Source organism: Amblyomma maculatum, chromosome 5 (assembly GCF_055883805.1).
Source record: "Amblyomma maculatum isolate TAMU_Amacu chromosome 5, ASM5588380v1, whole genome shotgun sequence".
Lineage (NCBI taxonomy): Eukaryota > Metazoa > Arthropoda > Arachnida > Ixodida > Ixodidae > Amblyomma > Amblyomma maculatum.
The window spans coordinates 65840683-65864661 of NC_139348.1; the positions used below are offsets into that span (position 1 = coordinate 65840683).

General features: G+C 47.3%; 1 protein-coding gene and 1 pseudogene across 1 annotated transcript; both read left to right on the top strand.

Annotated features, from left to right (window-relative positions):
- Positions 1–21419, top strand: part of LOC146188431 (uncharacterized) — a 130669-nt pseudogene extending 109250 nt beyond the window's left edge.
- On the top strand, positions 5900–7853 carry LOC146188432 (uncharacterized). The gene is made up of 2 exons (XM_084603409.1): positions 5900–6890; positions 7841–7853. The coding sequence occupies exons 1-2, from the start codon at positions 6082–6084 to the stop codon at positions 7851–7853; spliced, it is 822 nt and encodes a 273-aa protein (XP_084459535.1). The 5' UTR covers positions 5900–6081.
- Positions 21420–23979: the final 2560 nt, after the last annotated feature.

Genomic DNA, 23979 nt, shown 5'->3' on the forward strand with positions numbered 1-23979 from the left:
TATAATTGGTACAAGCATATATTTAGGCATTCTATGCACCGATCGAGCGAACAAGATAAAGATGCAATCGTAAACCAAGAAACCAAACACCTCCAATTCTAGTGCAATTGAGGCCAGGCCGGAAAATGGTTCAAAAAGGCTACAAGCGGGTCCTCAATTGGAACAAAGAATAAATCACAAAGAATGACATGCCGCTTGTTGTTAAATGACCAAAAGCAACAACTTGAAAGAGCCTCTATGTAGTCATTTACGAGCACACTGTGCACTTTTTAGACACTAAGCGTCATCTCTCCTATGGTAACTCTTTATTCATGTTTGCTCGCAATTTACTCGCAAACCCGACCCGCGGTACTTTTCATTCGCTTTATGAATTGACTTGTTTCACACTGATGCATATTAAGCCAACAAGCCTCTGTGGTCTTTTGGTATTATGTCAGAATTGCAGACTGAAATTAAATTCCCATCACATCAATAGTAATCAAAATTTCATTAGGTAAATTAGGTTTCACTTCTGCACAGGACATTGAGAGCGACCTGAATATTTTAATTCTCATATTGCAATTTATTTCGCTAACGTAGCCATTAATTGCTCAATTTTGTTATTACGGCAGCGCAGTACACATACAAAAAAATCAGGAAAGTTCTTATACTGTTTGGAATAGTCTACAACGATAAAAAAGTCTCATGTTCACCAGGCATGACATGCTCAGTACCATTCATGTACCTTGTATCGATGTCAGTATAGTTCATTTTGTTCCTTATAACAATCTAGAATACACAAGTAAAAATAAATACTTGATAACTTTAATCATAAATACTGGCGTTTGCTCCGTTCTTTCCATGTTAAGCCACGATACATATCTGCAATGTGGAGCTTTTACTTTAGTAGTGTTGGTTGCATCAGCTTCCGTTACCTTCAGGTTGTTGAGCCTGTTCAGGAAGCGTGGGCGAACCTGACTGAAGACTCCGATGTCCCGCCTGCGGCACACGGGACAGCTGTTGTCCATGGAAACCCATCTCGCGATGCACTGACGGCAGAAGATGTGCCGGCAATGGCACTCCACCGGCTCGCGCAGCACCGAGAGGCAGATGCTGCAGATTAAGTCGTCGTCGGGCATCGGGTCGTAATCATCCAGAGACAACTCCGCCGTTGGAGTCCAGTTGGAGGCTAGTGAGCAGGAAGAGGTGCAGTGTATGAAATATTTCTACGGCATTTATAGCATTACGAGTTGCCAAATAAAGAGGGAGATTTAATTCAGGTTCTCTTTGTCACAGCACAGTTACATCTAATACTAGTGCAATCATTTTCAGTGCGGCTTGATTTTTTTTAGCTTGCTGCCTTTTTACCGCCTTAAATGCTTGTTTCAGAGTAGCCAGCTACGGTACAAGCGGCAATCCAGTGCGACTTGCGATCTGAAGCTGTCGCTCATTGGAATGCTGGTGAGGCCCTTGATCTAGCTGCATTAAGAATTCTTCTTACCGGGCGGGGCTATCGTCAAGTTATTGAATGTAGTTTTTTGCTCTAATTCTTTGTTTGTAGAAACAAAAAAGCAAACAAAACAAACAAGCTATCTTGATTGTTTTGTGCAATGTGTTTGTTTATTTATTAACCAATGTTTATTTAATGAATAATAATTTTCAAAGAAGGGAAAACAAGGCGCCCGTGTGCTTCGCGATGCAGTGCGCATTAAACAACCCAAGGTAGTCAAAAGTTTCGGAGCCCTCCACTACGGCACGTCTCAAAGCCTAGTAGCTTTAGAACACCAAATCCCATAAACCCGACCAAAACAAAAAAGAAATAAATGAGCTTTTATTCGGTGAAAATGTTCCGCCCCTGACAGTGCACGCCAAGCTTTTTCAATGTCTACTACAGCAAAGTGTGCATGTTTAGGTGGTGCTGGTAGTGAAAACATTTATTATATTACAGAGAGGCATATACACTCGGTGGGATGCCTAGACAGGCACTCCATTGGCGCTTGCCGCAGCCCGGGCACGCTGCATTAAGACCTTTTGAGCCTCTAGGGTGCAGCAGCCTGACAGGATCGCCTCCCAGTTCTCTCAAGTGGGGTTGGGGATAGGGGGCAAAGATGGGCTGCTTTTGGCAGGCCCACACCATATGGTAGGTGTCAGACACCTCCTCACAGTGCGAGCACAGCACGTCGAATTAACGAATCAAAATGTTTTAGATTAGCCGAGCACAACATTGTATTGGTGAGCAGGCGCGAGAGTACCCGTTCGTTAGCCTTACCCAGCCCTTTTCACGGGGTGGGAAGAGATTGGGGCGTGGATCTGCAATAATCAAACATTTCGTAAAATTTGTAAGCTGGGCTGAAATCACAATCCTGGTCCGCGTCGGGTCCCGTGAGAGGTGCCAGGAGACAGAGCGCGCGCGTGGCAGCGTCGGCTGCCTCATTACCTTGGAGGCCTTGGTGACCTGGAGCCCAAACGAGATCGGTACGCAGGATACGAATCTCGACTACAATTCTGGTAGATGCCTTGTTGGACGTTCCGACAAGCCCCTCGCGAGTCGGTTATTATGTATTTGGAGGAGGAGTCAGAGGCTGCGAGGGCGATGCCAACCTCTTCTGTGTGGGTTGGTGACGGCCTTGAACGTAAGGCCATGTAATGTTTTGCCCTTGCGGATGACCGCGGCTGTGTACCGACCCCTAGGGTTTGGGACGGAGACGTCCACGCAGCAAACCTCCTGGTTTGATTCCATAATCGCGGTCCAAGTCTTGCACCTGCGCCTGGCACCGAGCATTATGGTCCTCTTTGGACACGTTGACGGGGAGAGGCCGCACATGGAGGGCTGGTCTCCATTTTTTGGGAATGGGATATCTCTCCTCTGTGAGTTGGGTGTGTTGGATGTGAAGTCGGGCAAGAAGACGGCGGCCCAACTCTGTCTTTGTCAGACGCGTGTACTGATTTGTGAGGTGGGCGTCTCAAAGCTCCTTGAAAGTATTTTTCAGATCCAGCGCCATCAGACGGCTGGTAGAGGTGGAGACCAGGAGGTCCAGTGCTCGTTTCATGATTTTACGGAGGATAACTTCGAGAGTATCCTCCTCCTGTTTCCGCAGGTGGAGGTAGGGAGTCGAATACAAGATTCGACTGGTCACGAATGCGTTCGCCAGCCGCAAGGTGGCCTTGCATCGTAACCCACCGCGCTTGTTGGAAACCAGGCGGGCCATGCGGCCCACCTGGTTTGAACTTGCCTGAGCTTGGCGAGTATTGTGTCGCATCGTCGCTGGCTGTGTATAAAGAGTTCCAGAACTCTGGTTTCTTAAGATTCTTGAATGGAACAACTTTGCAAGGAGAGATTGATTTGAGTCGGGAGCATGAGCGTGAGGGGCGCAGATGCACGAATTCAGGTTTCTGTTGTGAACATTGGATACCACAGCCGTGGGCATAGCGGTCCACTATGCTAGCAGCCATTTGCAGGCTGGTCTCCATGTCCCCCTGATAACCTTGCGTGGCCCAAAGGGTGATGTCTTCGGCGTACATCGCTTGCAGCACACCTTCGACTACACGCAACAGAGCAGGTAAGCGCATCATTGCAACGTTAAATAGCAGAGGGGACAGCACTGCGTCTGTTGGAGCGCCCCTCGTGCCGAGCAAAAAAGGTCCTTGTTCCTAATCCTGTATTCAGATATAAGACAGTCTGCGTGTGAGAAATTGTTTATGTAGTTGAAAGTGTTCGTACTACAATGGGTTTAACTTAAGTTCATTAGTGCGACCTCGTGTCTGTTACATTGTCGAATGCCCCTATGAGATTCAGGGCAAGGACAATTTTGTCGTTTCTTGTGCATGTGACGGGGTTCAGTATTTTGCGGTCGAGTTGGGGCAGGACATCCTGTGCCGATCCGTGCGGGCAAATTCCGAACATGGTGTCCGCGAAAGTGTTGTGTCGTTCAAGGTGCTCAGACAGCCGATACCCCACCATCGCCTCCATCAATTTGCCCCCACACGAGGTGAGAGAGATGGGTTGGAGGCTGACCGTGGCGACTGGTTTCCCGGCTTTTTAATAAGCATGACCAGAGCCGTTTTCCATTCAGTGGGAAGGGGGGTTTCTCCCGTCTAAATTGCATTGATATATTAAAAAAGGCACTGGTGCGCCGTGTCAGGGGGTTTCGCCAGACGTTTTACGGTGACCTTGTTCCTGCCCGGCGCAGTGCCCTTCTTCATTTTTCCAGACTAGCCCGCAGATCGTGGAGCCGGAATGGGTTATCGAACTCTGAGTTTTTCCTGCCTGCATGGGATTAGGCCGATCCGCGGGGTTCCTGAATTGTGCACAGGTAGCGATCGCATAGCGCCACTATCAACTGCATTGCGTTTCCTTGGAATGAGTGCATGGCTTTGTGTAGCGCCCCGCAAGAAAGGCCCACATACCCGATTGGACTACCTGTCGCCAAAGTTTCCCAACTGAAACTAACACGAACATCACAGACCAGGCCTACAAGACCTGGTCTCAGTCAATAATGGCGCACATTCACTCCGATGAGAAACAAATGCAACTCACAGAGAGCGTTACGGACGTGGAGAACCACCTCCTGCATCTCTGGGAAGCACGTCGTGGCCTCACGCAACGCTGGAAGCGTCAAAAACACAACACGAAGCTCAAAATTCGCATTGCGGATCTCACCCGGCAGGCAGCAGAGTTCGCGGTCGAAGTCGCTGACTCCAACTGGGTGTACTATTGCAACACGGCAGCGAGGCAAATGTCGAGCCGCAACACGTGGCGGCCCTTCCGAGCCCTCGTCAATCCAACACAGACACGCACAGAGACGCAAAAACATGTTTAGAGTGGCGTCACCGACGTTCGTGTCCTATGTAAAGCCATAACGGCAAAACACTTCCTAGAAGGATTTATTTGTTTTGCAATACAGAAGAATACAAAAGGCAGAGTAGTCTATAGGAGAATGCACACAACCCAAAACATTATAGGTAAAAAAATAATGTGCTGTTTCAGAGACTACCCACCGTCTTGTGCATCGCACATATTGCCACGATCGCTGGAAGCTAAATCAACATTTCCTCTTATCCTGTAAAGTGCCCCATCGTTAGTCGCCGTTCTGCAGATACGTAAGCACTGTTTTGTAACCTTTCATCCTAAACGTACTATGACAAGGAGTCCAAAACAAAGCTGACACAAATAAACAAGTTTTACATTAGCCTGCTCTTGTATAAGCCGTGGCACATGGAATCCTTAACACGCCTTCCAGCAATAATTAGAACAAATAGTTAAACCTTGGCAGGGGTACCCGCCCATTTTCTAAACCGCCGAGAAAGATTTACCACTTTTCCTCACTCAAACCACTTATTCAAATTATTGCTTCTATTTACGCAATGTGTAAGTCTTTATGACTGTCTCCTCCCCTCAGATTCATTGTTACTATGCTGTGCGTAATAAAACGGAAAATAGCATCAGTGTAGATTTCACTATAGTCACTGCCCTCGAAAAGCGTTTTATTCTTCTGCGAACATAAGTGCCATATTATAAATGACAGCCGCATTTACACAATTATCAGCACCTCAAAATTGCCGTTGGAACTAACAGCTCACTTCTTGAATGTTAACCTTTTCAGGCTGGGTTTCGAGGGATCATAAGGAGATTAGTGAAATATAGTACCTTTTTTATATTAGGCATGTGTAGAAAGAAATAGAAGACACAGTATGTTATAGCACTGAACATTCGCAGAGCTATTTACATGCACTCACAATTTGAGCTGTATGAGGCAAAGGAGCACATTTATTCCACCAGCGGAACCTGGTTGCTATGATTCACGGTGGTCATTGTAGGAGGCGCAAGAAATTGATTGGGAAAACTTCTTGATTGGAATAGCTATTGCTTAAAAAGTGTTGCTTAGTCGCTCTGCCTCTGCTTTGCTCGCCGCGGCTACAACATAATTGGCGACGAGGATGGGATCCCGCTGGACTACGTAAAACGCATCGCGGCGTTCGTGATCCCGCTGGACTACGTAAAACGCATCGCGGCGTTCGTGATCCTGCTGTACTGCGTGAAACTCATCGCGGCGGGCGTGGAAGCACCGGCGTTCGTGGAGAGCGTTTGGGCGAGGCACAGGGATGGCAACGCTTGGAAGTTTCGACCAGTTCGTCGAGGACGGAGACGAGGATTTTGGGTCCTACGTGGAAAGGTTCGAGAACTTCCTGAAGGCCTCCCAGGTGAGCGACGACCTCAAGGTCTCGATGTTTATTACGGCAATAGGCAAGAGGGCTTACAAGACGCTGAAGACTTTGCTAGAGCCTAAAACGCCAGAGGACAAGACTTATGCGGAACTCGTAGAAGTGCTGGGAAGTCATTTCACCCCAAAGCCCATGGTCATCGCAGAACGATTCAAGTTTAATCGGCGGTACCAGCATCAGGGAGAGTCCATAGCAGCATATGCAGTGGAGTTGAGGCGTTTGGCAGCTTCATGCGAATTCGGGGAATTCCTCGATGAGGCTCTTCGAGACCGCTTTGTAGTGGGCCTCTGCGACAGCGCAACGCAAGCAGAGTTGCTGAAGAGAAGCAAGTTGACGTTTTCGGACGCCTGCGACGTTGCGAAAAGCATCGAGCTAGCGCGGAAGGAAAGTCGGGAATTTCAACCGACCGGGACGCAAGATACAGTCGACGCCGTACGTCATAATCCAGGCGGTGGGAAGCGCCAGCAGCAGCGTTCAACCGGTGCAGGACTAGCAAGGGACCGAGTGTCTGAATCGCCGGTCTGTTTTCGGTGTGGCTCAGCGCACGAAGCATCGAACTGCAAATTTCGCAAGTATCGTTGTCGTGCATGCAAGCGTTACGGACACTTGGCGAAAATGTGCAAGTTCAAGTCTAGAGACGCGGCTAATTCGGTAGCTGTGGAGGACGCGGATTGTGGCCAAGTGTTGTTGTACAATGTCTATTCTTGTGCAGAACGCCCAGGGCATTATGAAATCTGTCTCAAGGTAGCCAAGAAGGATGTTAACATGCAAATAGACACGGGTGCGTCTGTTTCCATTGTGCCAGAAACGCTATACAGGAAATTGTGGCCCAGTCTACCTAAAGAGCCTTGCCACATAAAGCTGAGGACATACGGTGCGTCGCCGCTAACAGTCACAGGGAAGTTGAAGGTTCCAGTCGAACATAATGGTCAGTGCAAGCAACTTCCGCTCATTGTCGTTAAAACCGACAACAATAGCGACATTGCGTTGCTAGGGCGTGACTGGCTGGAGGCTCTTAAGCTAGACTGGTCAAGTGTGCATGGCGTGTGTTTAGACAAAGTTGCGGCGCTACTTGAGAAGTACGCAAAGGTGTTCGAGCCCACTCTGGGGCTGATCAAAGGTAGTCCAGTCAGGCTGGTTTTGAAGGAGGGGAGCAACACCGTATTTTGCAAAGCGCGACAGGTGCCATTTTCTTTGAGGGAAACCGTGTCACTTGAATTGCAGTCTCTTGTGAACAGGGGAGTGTTAGTCCCTGTACAGAAAAGCGACTGGGCGACGCCCGTAGTTGTTGTGCCTAAGGCGAACAACAAAGTCAGAGTGTGTGGGGACTTCAAGGTTACATTGAATCCGTGCCTGCGAACTGACCATTATCCACTTCCCGTGATGGAAGATTTGTTTGCAAAGTTGTCAGGATGCAAGTATTTCACAGTGCTTGATTTGTCGACAGCGTACCAACAGCTGGAACTGCATCCGGAGGCACAATCAATGGTGGTTGTCAATACACACCTGGGGCTTTTCAAGTACATGCGCTTGCCCTATGGCATCACAAGTGCACCTGCTATTTTTCAGTCTGTCATGGATGATGTGTTAAAAGGGCTTGAGCGGGTAAGCTGCTACTTGGATGATGTGCTTATCGCAGGTTCAACATTTGACGAATGTTTTCATCGAGTGGAAAGGGTGTTGGCACGTTTTCTAGAAAGGGGCATGCGATTGAAAAAAAAAGAGTGTAAATTCTTTCAGACATCTGTCTCTTACCTAGGCCACATTCTGGACGACAAGGGCGTTCGGCCATCAGATGAAAAGGTGAAAGCGATAAAAGAGGCACCAAGTCCAAAAGATGCGGCACAGTTGCGTGCTTACCTGGGCTTGATTAACTTCTACGGGAAGTTTGTACCGAACATGTCAGCTAAGCTTAAGCCTCTGTATAATGCTCTAAAAAAAGAAAAGGGATTTCAGTGGTCACAGGAAGCTGAGCAAGCGTTTCAAGAAAGTAAGAGCTGGTTGACACAAAGCAATGTGCTGACATACTACGACCAGAAAAAGCTGATAGGACTAGTGTGCGACGCTTCGGCTTACAGCGTAGGAGCCATTCTTTTTCATAAGATTGGAAGCGACGAAAGGCCAATTGCCTATGCTTCCAGAACGTTAAGTAAAGCAGAGCAGGGGTATGCCCACATCGAAAAAGAAGCCTTGGCTGTTGTTTTTGGGCTGAAAAAGTTCCACAAATATCTGTTCGGGCATCGCTTTGAGATTTACTCCGACCATCAGCCATTGGTAGGCTTGCTCGCTCATGGTAAGCCCGTACCAGTGATGACAGCAGCCCGCATGCAGCGCTGGGCTTTACTGCTTGCAGCGTACGATTATTGTTGGGTTTACCGCAAAGGTCGAGAGGTTGGAAATGCTGACGGTTTTTCAAGGTTACCTCTTGCAAATCGCAATGATGTCTCGGATTATGCACATTTCTTTTCAGTTGTTGATGAAGTGCCATTGTCTGCTGTTGAAATTCAGAAGTGCACTCGAACTGACAGAGTATTGTCGAAAGTGCTGTGTTATACTATGAGTGGTTGGCCGCCGCATGTTAAAGATGATGAGTTAATACCTTATTTAATTCGTCGACATGAGCTATCTGTAGATCAGCAGTGTGTTACATGGGGAAATCGAGTGATTATACCTCGTGGGTTGCGCAAACAGGTGTTGCATCTTTTGCACGAAGGACACCCCGGGATGACGCGCATGAAAATGCTCGCCCGTAGCTTTGTGTGGTGGCCTCAGCTCACGAAGGACATTGAGCAGATTGTGAAAAGCTGTGACACATGTCAGTTAACACAAAATGCTCCGCCACGTATTCCACTGATAACTTGGGGTTGGCCAACTCGCAGATGGCAAAGAATCCATCTGGACTTTGCTTTTACTGATAACCAGTGGCTCCTAGTCCTAGTGGATGTGCATTCCAAGTAGACAGAAGTGTTCGTCATGCCATCCACCTCTACCGAGAAGACCATTGAAAAGCTGCGGAGTGTCTTTGCATCCTACGGCCTGCCAGAAGAAGTAGTTACCGACAATGGTCCACAGTTCTGTACCAAGAATTTCGCAGACTTTCTCCGCAGGAATGGGGTGCGGCATACCAGGACGCCACCGTACCACCCCGCATCAAATGGAAGCGCAGAGCGGTACGTACAGACCATTAAGTGGGACCTTTTGCGACAGGTTCTCGACGAGAGAACAGGGATCAAGAAAACCTTGCAACATCGGGTTGACCAATTTCTGTTCACGTACCGAAACACACCAACCGCAACCACGGGGCTGACACCCGCGGAATCGTTTGTCATGGAAGCCGCGCACACGCCTGACCTTTCTCCAACCGAACTTGGAAAAACGTATGGACGACAGGTTCTACCAGACGAAAGAGAAGGCTAACGAGAGAGGGCGGTCATGGAGATCATTTGAGGAAGGCGACCATGTGCTCGTCCAAGGACTACGTCCTGGGGAATCGAAGTGGTTGCGAGGCGTTATAGAACAGCGGTGCAGTGCATCCACCTACAATGTTAGAATAGGGCAGGAACAGAGGTTTGTGCACGCTGACAACCTACGTCCGTGTTCGTTTCAAAGTGTTGAATCCGGGCCAACTGTGTATCCTTCTGTGCCTAGTTCAATGCCTGATTCTGTAACGGAAGAGTCGTCTACTAAGACCCCTTCCTTAGATACGTCTGAGCCACAGGATTCCTCAGCACCACAGCCTGCCCAAGCATCTACGTTGCGGGGACAGAACGCCAGTTCGCCTGCAAGGTCCACGCTGCCTGCACCACCGCTCCGGGAGCATGCGCCACCTCCGGACACGCCACCTCTTCGGCGCAGTGCTCGTTCTCGGAAGCCTCCTGATCGTTATACCCCATAGAGCTGGTGTAAAACAGTTAGGGGAAAAGGGAATGACGTATCATGTGATCGCATTGTGCGCGATTGGTATGTAGTGTCACGTGATGCTGTGACGTGTGTGAATGGCAACGCCGTGAGGGGGAGCGTGGACTTGTTAAAAAGTCAGCGCGCAGATCGCTCGTGCGGGTCTCTTAATCTGTACTGCCCAGCATGCCGAATAAACATGTTGCTTAGTCGCTCTGCCTCTGCTTCGCTCGCCGCGGCTACAACAAAAAGCCTCATGGAAATTTGGCCAGCAAGTCTGCAAAATGCCTGCTATTTGGATTATCAGCATCGCACTCACTAAACATATTTAAATAACACGATAATATACTATTGTCAAAAGATTTCACCTTAAACGAGCCATAAAGTATTCACAACAATTTGAGGGGCATTTGCTTATAATCAGACAAGAACCTCGACTAACGTTTAAAAAGGGCACAGCTATATCCCATTACGGCACCAAGAAAGGACGAATCGCTCAAGAAAAAAGGGCGAGCAGTAACACCAGATAACTCTACCGGAAACCACAATTAATAACTTTCGCTCTCCCAAGTTGCCAAATATTTTCAGCATAACCTCACTTTCGTAAAAGCTATGTGTCTTTGTGTTTTGAAAGGCGGTATAAACATGGTATGCCATTTGTTCAAAAAATCTTTGACTGCAAAACTCTAGCGCTAAATGCAGGCATTGTGAACAGCATAACACCTACAAAATGGTTCACTGCTTACATGATGCAGAGGGAGGCGGAGTAGGGTGGGCTATTCTTCGGAGCCAGGTAACTTTCACAATCAGCTGAAACGAAGGCAATCAGGTAGGCCGGGACAGTCACATGCGTCGCGTGCAAGCCTCTTGCTCACAGAGACCTGTAATGCAACGCAGACTGCTGTCGCCTAAGGGGCAAATGACTCGCGAGAGATTTAGGAGTTAGCAACCACGTTTTCGGCGAGAGCCTTAGTGGGATTGGGGGGAAGGGGGAATGGCAGCCTGCTAAAGCAGTCAGCGGTATGGCCGACGTAACGCCATCACTCGCAAAGGCAGGCGTACCAAGCAGCTATGTTGTTGTTGTTGTTGTTGTCCAAATAACTTATGGCACATACCCACAGAGGGGGATCGGCCAAGAATTGGGTTAGCAAAGAATTTTTTTTTTTAATATACTTGCATAAAAAGAAATATATATATATATTAATAATAATTTGAGGGGTAGAGGAAACGAAACAAAATGGGAAATAAGTGAAATATAATATGAAAAGTGGTCACACTCACGGGAGATTGACACTATATTTGTAGGACAAGTGATGTTTTAATATTTAGCAAGGAAAACGATTTGAGTGCAGTAAAAAATTTTGCATGGCGGTAAAAATAGACCTGTGACTGTGCCCAAGGATGGTGGCGCCAAATGATAACAATGTCGGGCTGCTTAAACTAAGGCCAAGCTGTTGCAATGGCCTTTCCATCAACTGTTTTCTCAGCGTAGTAAAGCGGCGGCAAAACAATAAAAAGTGATCTAATGTTTCTTGTTCACCGCAAAATGCGCAGACGGGAGACATTGCCAAACCAGACCTGTGAAGATAGAAATTTAAAGGTGGGATGCGGCATCGCAGCCTTGTTAGTGAAATCTCAAGTTGCCGTGAATGACATAATTTTCTATTCCAAGAATAATTTAGATGCAGGTAGTCCTCAGATCTTAAAAGATGTCCGTTTTTCATATTTAATAGAACGTTTCTTTGAAACCTCGCTGCGGTGATGTACGCGGTCGCCGGAAGGATAGATAATACGGGGCCATTAAGGGACTCTTTTGCTAAATTGTCAGCATATTCATTTAAATCCACATTGCTGTGGCCTGGTACCCATACCATATGTACAATTTTCAAATGTTTTGGGATCAGGGAGACAAAGGTTTTTACTATTGCAGAATCCTCCGACGAAGAGAGAGATGAACACAATGATAGAGAGTCGGAAATTACTGCCACTTTAGAAAAAGAGGAGTCTAATTTACGTAGAGCGAGTACCACCGCCAGAAACTCCGCCTCAAAAATTGGGGTGAAGTCCGGAAGCCGGACAGAAAAAGACCAGTCTAAATGTGGACAATATATACCCACTCCCGCCTTTTCATTACTTTGAGATGCGTCAGTAGCTACAACTAAACTAGCAGAAAGACTTCTTAAATAATCTTCTAATAATCCGTTTAGAATAACGGATGATAAGTTTTTAGCATTATTCGGGAATATGTCGTCAAAGACAATTTTAATAGATGAACCGATGGTTTGTATGGGTAGAATACTAGGAAGGGAAACATTTAAGGGGTCCAGCAAATTTTTGACCATAACAACCTGCGGGGTGTGAAATTTAGACCAATGGACACCGAAAAAGGAGGTCGGTTGACAGCAAAAAATAGACATAGATCGGTGAAACTCTGATTCATATATCCTTAAGTACGTCTGAACGGTTAGAATTTGTAATCTATATATCAAGGGTGGAATCCGGGCTTCAAGGTAGAGCACATTGTTGGCAACAAATTTTGGAAGTCCCATACACAAACGAAGCGCTTCTCGCTCCAAAAGAACAAGCGGTCGAATTTTATAAGCTGCTGATCCAGAAAACAAGACTGAACCGAACTCTAAAATTGGACGCACATACATAACATAAATCATTAAAAGGACATCTCTCCGCATTCCAGACCTGGGACGACTAATTCGGCGCAACATGCCCACGGCCCGAGCCCCTTTCGTAGCAATATGGTTAATGTGGGGCTGCCATGAAAGATTATCATCATAAGTGACCCCTAAATACTTTAATGATTTAACCTGTGGTATTATTTGTTGCTGATACATTACAGACAGACTTACAGAATCTTTTATATTAAATACGAGGACTGCGCTTTTGTTGACATTTAATGTGAGATGCAAGCCACACAACCAATTCTCAATAGAGTTTAGGTACGTTTGCAAGTGGAGATAAAGGGATTGAATATCCGATGCAGTTGCAAAAAAAACGCAATATCATCAGCATATACGTAAGTGCGAACGTCATGATTAACAGGTATTGAGCTGAGTAGTATATTGAAAAGGACTGGTGAAAGGACTGCTCCTTGCGGCACTCCCCTGGCTTGCTTATATCTGCCAGAATGGACGCCATTTAATGCACAGTAAAACTCTCGGTTTTGTAGGAATTCGGATATCCAGGCTACTAAATAATGTGGAAACTGAAGAGATTTTAATTTTTGCAATAGAATGCTATGCTCAACGCTATCATAGGCCTTGGCTATATCTAGCGTTATCAAGGCAGCGTGCATTTTTTGGCGCCGCGCTAGAAGAACTCGACTCTCGAGATCAGCATGCGCATTCCAGATGGAACACTTTTGACGGAAACCAATTTGGCAAGGACTGAGGATATTTTCTTTATTCATGAATTCCGAAACACGTATAAGTATGACTCTTTCAATTAATTTTACAATGTTTGATGTTAATGCAATTGGTCTTATATTATCAATAGACAAGGCACCGCCTTTATTCTTAAGTAAAGGAATTATTTTGGCAAGTTTCCATTCTGGGTGTATCCAAGCATGTTTAATGGAATAATTTACTAGCTCTAATAACGTCTGAGGTGACTCGTCGAAAAGAATTTTTAACATTTTTGAAGTTACTTTATCAGGACCGGGAGCAGCGGCTGGTAATCTCATAACTATTGGAGTAAGCTCAGAAACGGAAATTTGAGGATCATAATTAACAGGTTCCATTGGCATTACAGATATCGAGCCCGAAGGTAGTGCAGAGGAGAAACGTTTCTCCAGTCCTTTGGCAATTTTTTCAATTGTGTCTATTGCTTCATGGGGAGTCAAAATAAAGGAATGTAGATTTTGTGCTTGCGGAATCTTTTTCCGCGAGCGTAAAAAACCAAAAAGTGCAGTTCGATTGCCTGATTTAGAGAGGAAATCAAAATGCTTTGCATCATACTCGTCCTTCGCTTTTGCAACTGTACGTTTAAATGTAGCTGCAATGAACTTGTAATCCTGCCAGTTTTTCGGGCACTGGTTGTGGAGAAGCTTTTTCCATGCCGCCTTTCTACGTCTGTAATCTCGGGAACAATCAGCATTCCACCAAACAGCTGAAGTATTCACCTTTGAGCTCCGTACCAAGATCTCAGACTTCTTACGGCAATCCTTAATCACCGAGCATAAGCGTTTTGATTTTTGTTCGTTATCCGTGTTAGTCAATGATTCAAGATTAGAGCGTAACGTTGACTGAAAGTTATTATAGTTGATAAATGACCTCAACTGAGAAGTCGCTGGAGTTACAGGGTGATTAACCTCAAACGCAATCGGTATGTGGTCACTAGAGGTGCCACAATCAAGTGTTGACCAATTATTAACGAAGAGACTGGGAGAGGTAAAAGTTAAATCTAACACAGATTGACTGTGTTTTCTTATAAAAGTGGCCGAACCCGAATTTCTACAGGAAAAATTATTATTTGTTACCCAATCCCAAAGACGCTTGCCACAACTATCTGTCTTGTAGCCCCATGACACATGATGCGAATTAAAATCACCAGCCAGAAGAACTGAGTTTCGACAATTAACTAATAGCAGATCTAGAGGTTTTGTATCTTGTACACCGCTAGGGAAATAAGCATTCACTAATGAAAACGGACAGTGCCCTGGAATTTCAAATTCTAGGGCCAATAACTCACAATATATAGAAGATAACTTGAAAGAAATCCTAGCCCTGTGACAGAATTTTGTACAGACAAATATAATTAAACCTCCTCCTTTTGATTGGCGATCTTGTCTGAATGAATTATAATTTTGTAAATAGAAATGCTTTTCAGCTGTTAGCCAAGTTTCTTGCAAAATAATTATATGTGGATTATATTGAGAAGAAATGTAAACTAAATCTGTTGAAGCTGTTAGAATTGAACGACAGTTCCACTGGATAACTCTTAGTGCCCCTATGATTGTGGAATATTGGCAGCCGCAACTGCCTGCCCCAAAATATTATCCTTTGGCTTTAATGTATGCTGATGTTTCTTTGATTTTGGTTGGGACCGCAGAGAAGAATGATTGGACATGGGAGACCCACACCGTTTTAAAATTCTTACATCTGATTCTACCATCTCTGCGTCATTAATGCTTTCATCGTCATCTGGAGGAGCAGCCCTGTTAGGCGAAGCAACAGCAGTGCTTTCAAGCGGTTGAGAGCTTTCAGAGGGCATATTTGCTATGAAAGGGGCTGTTCCTGATTGCAGGGCTTGCGTTAGCTGAACTGCCAGAACGTTAGAAAAACACTCTGTGACAGTAGAAACTATTCGGTCGACCATTTTAGTCATTGATGATTCCACTGCAGTCATTATCGCCTTTGAGATTGATGCATCCAGAGGCACACCTGATCGGGCTGATACACCTGCATAACCGTGTAATCGTTCCTTAACCTCTGTTAAAGCGTCACGACGCGAACAGCGTTTTCTATCTATTACCTCTAGAATTTGCAGCTCCTGTTTTCGAGATGGACACTCCAAGGAGTTTGCAGCGTGGGCTCCACCGCAAAGGCAGCATTTATCGTTTTGTTGTGAACAAGATGACGAATGATGACCATCGCCACATTTGGAACACCGCACGGAGGACTTACAACCACGAGCACTGTGACCATATCGCCAGCAATTAGTGCACTGCAGTGGCTTAGATTTAAGAGGATCCACACGGAAGATCAATGGCCATGCTTTTATCTCTGACGGGCATGAAGTTCCCGCAAATGTGGCAATCACCGACTCTGTTGGTACCCGCGTATTATTAACCTCCCGGCTGCAACGATACACCGCTACCACACCAGCCGCCGAAAGAAGGTCGAGGGTCTCAGCTGGAGTTAAAGAAGAGTCTACTCCTCGGACTAATCCCTTTGTGCATGCAAGATGAGTAGGGATAAAGCTGCTCACCTGAAGCGATCCAAATGAATTGCATTTAAGCAGATCCTTCACGCAATTGAGATCTGGAGATCGGCACAGTATCCCGCCGCGCCCAAACTGCCTCACTTCTGTGATTGAGTCATACAGGGTAGAGGCTGCCTGGAGAGCAGCTCGAACAGTCCCAGGGTTATTCATTTTAATAAATCCGCCATCCTTGGGCACTAGCGCCACAGAAATGTTTGGAACGCCAGATCGTTGGAACGCTTCCAGAGGTAGATCTTGAGGAGTAATGAAAGCCGACCAGGGGGAGCGCCCCTGGCCGGGAGACTGCGTAGACATCACTTTACAGTTACAATCTCTCTGCGAGCGTTATCAACACGGTGAAAAGCGCAAATGCGCAGGGGAAAACAGAAAAAGAGGACTAGCCGCCCAATACTTAGCCGAATCACGCCTTCTGCTCGTAGCGGTGCCCTAACGTGCACGTGCACAGGATGGCACTCGTCTAAGCACTTCCACCTTCTCTTCGCCGCTCGAACTGCCGCTTCCGAAGAGGGTTCTGGAGGCGCGGTATACGGAATATAGCAAAGCGTTGTCGTTTTACAAGCAAATCCGGAATTTCTTCTTACAATTAGTATTCTTGCTTTATTTTCTATTCCCTGTACTTCATCGCTTTCATTTCTTCCTGTCGCATCTCAGGAGTTTGTTTTTAGCTACTCTAGCAGACGACATAGCGTGCGCAATAATGTTTCTTTGTTTTTATTTTATTTATCTATAGCAATAGAGCAACAAGGATGTCTGTCTGCGGGCCTTCAGTAATACTGTGGAATATTCAACTGAAATTGCTTGAAAAAAATAAAACAGAATACCGGCCGTAAGGGATTGGGAACAACTTATGGCAATTTGAAATTGCAGGAGTTGTCAGTAGCATGAAGGCATATTATGTCACATTGGAAGAAGGACCACATTTCATGCATATACATAAAAACCCTCTTGGTCCCGACTTATGCACGCTATGCAACAGACCTATGAAAAGTTGCCCTCGGTGGATTAGTCAGTGGCTTTATTGACTCGCAAAGCATCTGTGCAAGAATTGAATCCTAACAAAATTTACGACATTTATTTCTCAAACAATAATGTCAGAAATTGAAATTAGGCTCGAACTTTGCCTAAAGGGTAGTTGTGAGGATATACAAATTCCACTTTTCTATGCAGATTTTTTTATTTTTCTAATTTAAATAATCTTATCTACAATTTTTATTGCTGTAACATCAGTGCATATCTACAATACAGGTTAGCGCTATAAACAGAAAATGCGCCGACTACATACCCTTCTAACACGCTTGATAACAACAACCCTTTGTGGTCGTACTTATCTCGTTTTAAGCGAAGACTATACTAGGGTAGTCAGCGGCGCATTTCGCGTAATCGCTGCTAATCACCAACACGGATGAGCCGTAACTGGAGCAATTAGATGATCTGGTAACAGAAGAAAGGAAGAGAGAAGAGGGAGAAGAAGACGCCGGTTCAATAGAACTTTGTACCGCAGCCGTGGCCTAGTGGTTAGAGCACCCGTCTCGGCTGCGGGAGGTGGTTAGTTCGAAACCCATCGCCGGACACCCACCGGTAAAAATGGGTACAAGCGTCCCCCAGCCTGGCGCTCGGTTTTTCCAGGGGTGTGCGTTTGGGAGAAGCTCCGTAAACCCCGCTGCGCGGCCCTCCTCCGCAGTGGGCCCAAGCCCAGTTTCGAACCTCGCAGCCTACAAAGGTGGTTCTGTTTGTCTTGCAAATGTACTTCCTTTGACCCTCACCTGAAGTGCTCCCTTAGCCTCAGCTGCAGCAGTCCTAAAAAAAAAAAGGCCACATAATGGGCTGTTTCCGCGCAAGCCGGACTTATTGTTGTCCGATGGTGGAACGAATCACTGCCATATAGGCGCAACTATTTGGGCCATGACCCCTTTTCCCAAGCATTTCACCCCAGAAGAGCCGAGCGCCAGTCCGGAGGAAAGCTTGTACCATTTAAAAACCGGTGGGTAAGCGGCGGCACCAAGGACTGAACCCGGTACCTCCCGAATGCGAGGTGGATGCTCTACCACAAGGCCACCGCTTCTGGCCTGATCCATAACCTTGCGATCCCCCGATACAAAGGGGAATGGCAGCATCAGCATCAGCATCAGAGAAAGAAGACTAGAAAGATGTCAAGAAAACACGCAACAACTATACGTGCGGGAGCCAGTGCATCGGCGATAAGAACATTGAGTCAGACTACGTGAGCGAACCGTTCGCTAGCTTTTCCTACGCATGTTCAGGCGCCGCCATCGATATTTGTTGGTTCTTCTTCACATCACAAGCGGTAGGGTGGAGAGACAACGGGCGTTCATAGTGCTGTGTACACGTTGTGCACCGTCTCCAAGTTGACGGCCGCACGGCTGCTCCAGTTGCCATGCCGAGCCGCGCGTTCCTCGGAACTGGACCGTCCTCGGACCATGCGCGCGAATAGGGCATGAGGAGCAACACTTTACAAGCGCTCACGCTTCTCTCTTTCCTTCTTTTCTCCTCTCTCCGAAAGGAGCAATAAATGCAATCTCTACCCAGCAACCGAGTCGAAGGGTTCCTCACTCACGGGGCTTCCGACGCGCCAAACATAACACTGGTGACGAGAAGATAGATTTAAAACAGACGCAGAGTCAGGCCATGGCTAGTGGAGCAATGCACGGCGCCATCGAGTCGTTCAACGGCAAGCATTGGTCTTGGTGGATGCAGCGTCTCACTTTCTACTTAGTTGTAAGCGACGTCACCGACGACGTGAAGAAGCGCGCGTTCTTCCTGAAGCTTTGCGGAACCGAGACTTTCGGGAATGAATGAATGAAAAACTTTATTTACACAAAGGGAATTCTCCCGGCGTTGGTGGGGCCCTCAGTCCAGGGTCCCAGTGGCCTTTGCCGTCTTGCGCGCTCTGTCAATCAGCTTGAGCTGGTCGTCAGGCGTCGAGCAGGACAGCACAGCCTCCCACTGCTCCGGTGTTGGTGTGGTGTTTATTGGTGCTACCTGTGTTTCTTGACAGGCCCATGTAACATGGTAGAGTGTAGGGGGTTCTCCGCATAGTGATCATTTATTTTCATATGTAGTGGGGTGGATTTTACTGAGTAGACTCAGATTGGGGTATTTGTTAGTCTGTAGCTGTCTCCAGGCAACCGACTGCTCTCTATTGAGGTCTTCATGGGGAGGTGGATAGGATCTAGCCAGAGAAGCTGATCGCAGAAGCCTCAGCCTAATCATAGATCACACCCAGCCAACGAGTGGGAAATAGCATCAACCGTGATTCGTGCCCAGACTTAGCGTTCGTCAAAGGAATAAGGCAGGCAAGATGGGAAAACGACGGGGAGACGCTAGGCAGTGACTTTCGGGACTGCCTGCTCGCTGGTTGCGCCGAAGACGCCTGGAGAAATCAGCTATCAAGACCTAGTCACCCTTCTCCAGAAGCACTTCGACCCTAGACCATCTGAGCTGTACAGCCCGTACGTCTTCCAACGACGTGACCAACTTCCTGAAGAATCGATTAGCAACTACGCCGAGGCCCTCAGAAGTTTGACAGCCGACTGCAACTTCTGAGTGCTGACGACGTCTGCAACATCGACTTCATCGGTAGGGCGCACAACTGCTCTAACGAATCCCACCATGCTGCCCCAAGACGTCATGCTTCACGACAGATCCATCTGCGGAATCCGTGACGACCACCTCAGTGACTATTCGCGGAGAAAGCCTGGACGTTTCAGCATGCTTTTGACCTGGCCATGTCAGCAGCAAATGCATCGAGGCAGCAGCGAGGACTCAAAGGAGTGACGAATTCCGCAGAGGTATGCAGATCTTCGCAACCCAAAAATGAGCACAAGAATTCACCGCAGTAACAACGCTGTTATCGATGTGATGGCTGGCACGAGGCTCACACTTAAAAAATCAGGACTGCGCAATGCCCATTTTGCTCCAAGAAAGGCCGCATCGAGAAAGCTTGCATTTCCCGCAAGAAAAAGACCAAGGATGGCAAGCCTTACACCAGGCCAGGCACGCAAAGTGTGAACGCTCAGTCCACGAGCAACGACTCTCCGCACAGCGATTCGTGCTACGAGCTGCACGCAGTGACTGAGCGAAAACCCCGCCCCAAATTCCTTGCTGATGGGAAAGTCGAGGGAAGGCCACTAAAACTCGAAGTCGATACGGGCGCCGCATGTTCTTTATTCAGCGAGGCTACTTACCGCCAAACATTACCAACGAACGAAGAGGAACTTCGCACTCTTGGGTCGGCACAAGCCCCGCCGGGGTGGTGCAGTGGTAAGACGCCCGACTACTGTCCGGAGTTCCCGGGTTCGAACCCGACCACGGCGGCTACGTTTCGATGGAGGCAAAACGAAGTGGCGTCCGTATTCTGTGCGATGTCAGCGCTCGTTAAAGATCCCCAGGTGGTCGAATCCAACATGATTGCACTCCAGAGGAGTCGAGTCGTATCCCAGATCTGTGGCGCGATATCCTCTGGGTATCTCCGCTACCCCGTAACATGGACACCGACACGCACGAAAGCAGACGACAAGCGCGGGCTCGGGCGCTTGAGGGGCGGTACGGCTCCCGACCCGGTGTATATTATGCAGACATTGCAGGGCCGTCGCCAACGGGATTTTACACGGCCGCTGTTGTTCACCGAGAAATACACGTTGATGGACTCTCCTTCCGAGCACAAAATTCAGCGCGAGCCGAGGAAGTAGCGATAGCGCTTGCTGCCGCGGACCCGAATTCAAGGATGATCATAACTGACTCCCGAAAAGCGTGTGTTCATTACTTAGAAAGGGAGATCTCCCCCTTAACGAGTCGAACTCTAAGGCGGACTGCCACAGCTCCAACGTCAAAGAAAATAATTTGGGCTCCTGGCCACCAGGGCTTACGAGGTAACGAAACCGCTGACGCGGCTGCCCGAGCGCTTACTCACCGGGCTCCTCATCAAAGCTCTTCTGACTCGGAGACAAACCAGCCGCTTCTGCGGTTCAAAGAAATCATAACGTATTATAGCGACAACCACCGCCTTTTCCCGGCTCCTGCAAAGGGGCTGAGTAAGGCGGAGGAACGAACTTTAAGGCGCCTGCAAACAGGTACTCTACTCTGTCCTGCGATCTTAAAACATGATCCTAACACGGATGGGCGATGCCCGCACTGTGGAGAGACTTGTGATGTCTTCCACATGGTGTGGGCATGTACTTGAAATCCTCACCTCCCCCCTTCCCCTACCCCTTCCCGAGAGGCATGGGAGACTGCCCTCCTCAACTGCTCCACACTGGAGTCTCAACGGGCTCTGGTGAAACGGGCGCGAGACGGGGCCTCGTCATGCGGTGTCCCGGACTAGGGACGCCGACCATGTAGCGGGGCCACTCTGTGGCTCCCAAACTCCAATTAACCAAAAAACGTTTCCACCACCACCACCCAGGTGGTCGAAAATACTCCGTGGCCCTCCAATACGGCTCCCCTTTCTCTCTTTCCATTTTCACTCCCACCTTCATCTCTTCCCTTATGGCGCGGTTCAGGTGTCCATATGCCCCGCCGGCGTGGTGCAGTGGTAAGACGCCCGACTAATGTGCCGGAGTACCCGGGTTCGAACCCGACCTCGGCGGCTGCGTTTCGATGGAGGCGAAACGAAGAGGCGTCCGTGTGCTGTGCGATGTCAGCGCACGTTAAAGATCCCCAGGTGGTCGAAATTACTCCGTAGCCCTCCTCTACGGCTCCCCTTTCTCTCTTTCCACTTTCACTCCCACCTTCATCCCTTCCCTTACGGCGCGGTTGCGGTGTCCACAGAAAAACAAGTGAGACAGTTACCGCGCCTTTCCCTTCCTATAAGTAAATCATTGATTTCAGGTGTCCATATAGCAAGTGTGACAGATACTGCTCCTTCCCTTCCTGTGAACCAATTAAATAAAAAAAAAAATAAAAAGTTCGTGTGCGATTTAAATCAAAGGACTAGGTGCTATTCTTGCTGCTAATGAAAGGAACTAGCTGCAACTTGCTTGGATGTGACTAGTTTTTCGCGCTACACATGAGATTATTGCACAAAATTATTCAGATCGCTGAGCCAACACTAGAGCTGCAAAAGGTTCTCGCACGCCATCCTGATGTACTTAACCGAGACATCGACGACTGCACGGACACGTGGTTAATTTGGATTTGGAGCCAGGGGCAATGCCGAAGTTTTTTAAGGCGCGTCCAGTGCCACTTGCGTATCAAGAGCCAATGGAAGAACAGATCGACCGTCTTCAACGACAAGGCATTCTGGAACCAACGCAACATGCCGAGATATCTACCCCTTTAGTGTTGGTGCGTAAAAAGGAGAAACGTTTCGTATTTGTGGCGACTACAGGAGCACAGTTAATGCAGTGATCAAGGTGACGGCTTACTCGCTACCAACAGTCGCGGGATGTATTCGGAAAGTTGCGTGGTGTAACCATTTTTGCAACGCTGGATCTCTACCAGGCTTATGAGCATCTCAAGGTCGACGACGAGACGACCGCAATGCTCACTGTCAACGCTACCAAAGGACTGTTCCCAGTGGTGGTGGTGGTGAAAACATTTATTATATTACATAGAGGTATATACACTAGGTAGGATGCCTTGACAGGCACTCAATTTGCGTTTGCCGCAGTCCGGGCGCGCTCCGTTAAGACCTTTTGGGCCTCTAGGGTGCAGCAGCCGGACAGGGTTTCATAATGTGCGCATGATCGTAACACAGGTTAGTAAGCTTTACACAGCAAATGAGCTCACTACTATCCCCTATTACATGGTTGGTGACCAGTTCTCTTTGTGCTGGTATTTACACTAGCGTAGTCAGCGATTCATTTGGAGTAATTGTCGCTAGCCACTAGTACGCATACGCCGTAATCATGGTGACTAGTTCCGTTCGCCTACTGAAGAAGAGAAAAAAGAAGACAGGACGAGAGAAGAGGGAGTAGAAGAAATAAAAACAGTCAAAAAAGCAATAAGATTCGCAGGACGACAAAAAAACGCGTAACACCCGACCCAAGTGTGCTGGTTGCAGCCAGCGCATCGGCAACAAGACCATTAGTGTCGGACTTCGTGAACAAGCCGTTTGGTAGAAAGAGCGCGAGAGAGAAAAAAACTTTATTTGTCAGTTATATCGATGGTCTTGTCTGTCTGTACTCAGCTGCTCGAGATAACCGACAGTATGTGTGCACTAAAAGAAACGCGCTAAGCTGCAGCTCAAGCATAATACATGCCTGCTACATCCCTGCATTGAAAACGGAGACATATTAATGTAGTGCATAATATCCGTTTTTTGTTTTAAATAGGGGTATGAAAAATCACATACGAGTGAAATGTTAGCTATTTGATTCGTGTTCCAAAAATGTAGAACTAGAATATGTGAGTAAGGTGTAAATACCGATTATACCACAAACGTTCCAAATAATCTTGGTTTGACCGCTTGCACTCTTAACCGTGACCGCGTGGAACATACAGTCAAGTATTCTCAAAACGCGACCGGGCCGTTTTGTAAACAGGGCCTTTCGAACGGTGTGCTAAAAATGAAGGGCTTGACGAAACCGGATTATAACGTCTTTCGCAATACGCTTTCATTTAAAACGTTGACAAAGTCCCGCTAGAGCGCGTCAGATACAATTACTGTGATACAACGTGTTTCTGTCAATTTACTCAGGTACATTAAATAAAAAGAGATCCCTTATCCATCGCAGATTTTTTTCTAAATCCTGAAAACCAGATTAATAGGAGTTTACTGCATTCTGACGCGATACAGCAGCTCCGGCTAGTTTCATGGAGAGCTCCTCATGAAACATGTCATCTAACACTGCGTAAGATTTATAGTGTAAATTTCCTTCTAGTGTACGCCTCCGTACAATTTCAGTTATGGGCAAATAATAAGCTGAGATGGTGCTCAAAGTTCTCCATTCAATCATTTATATT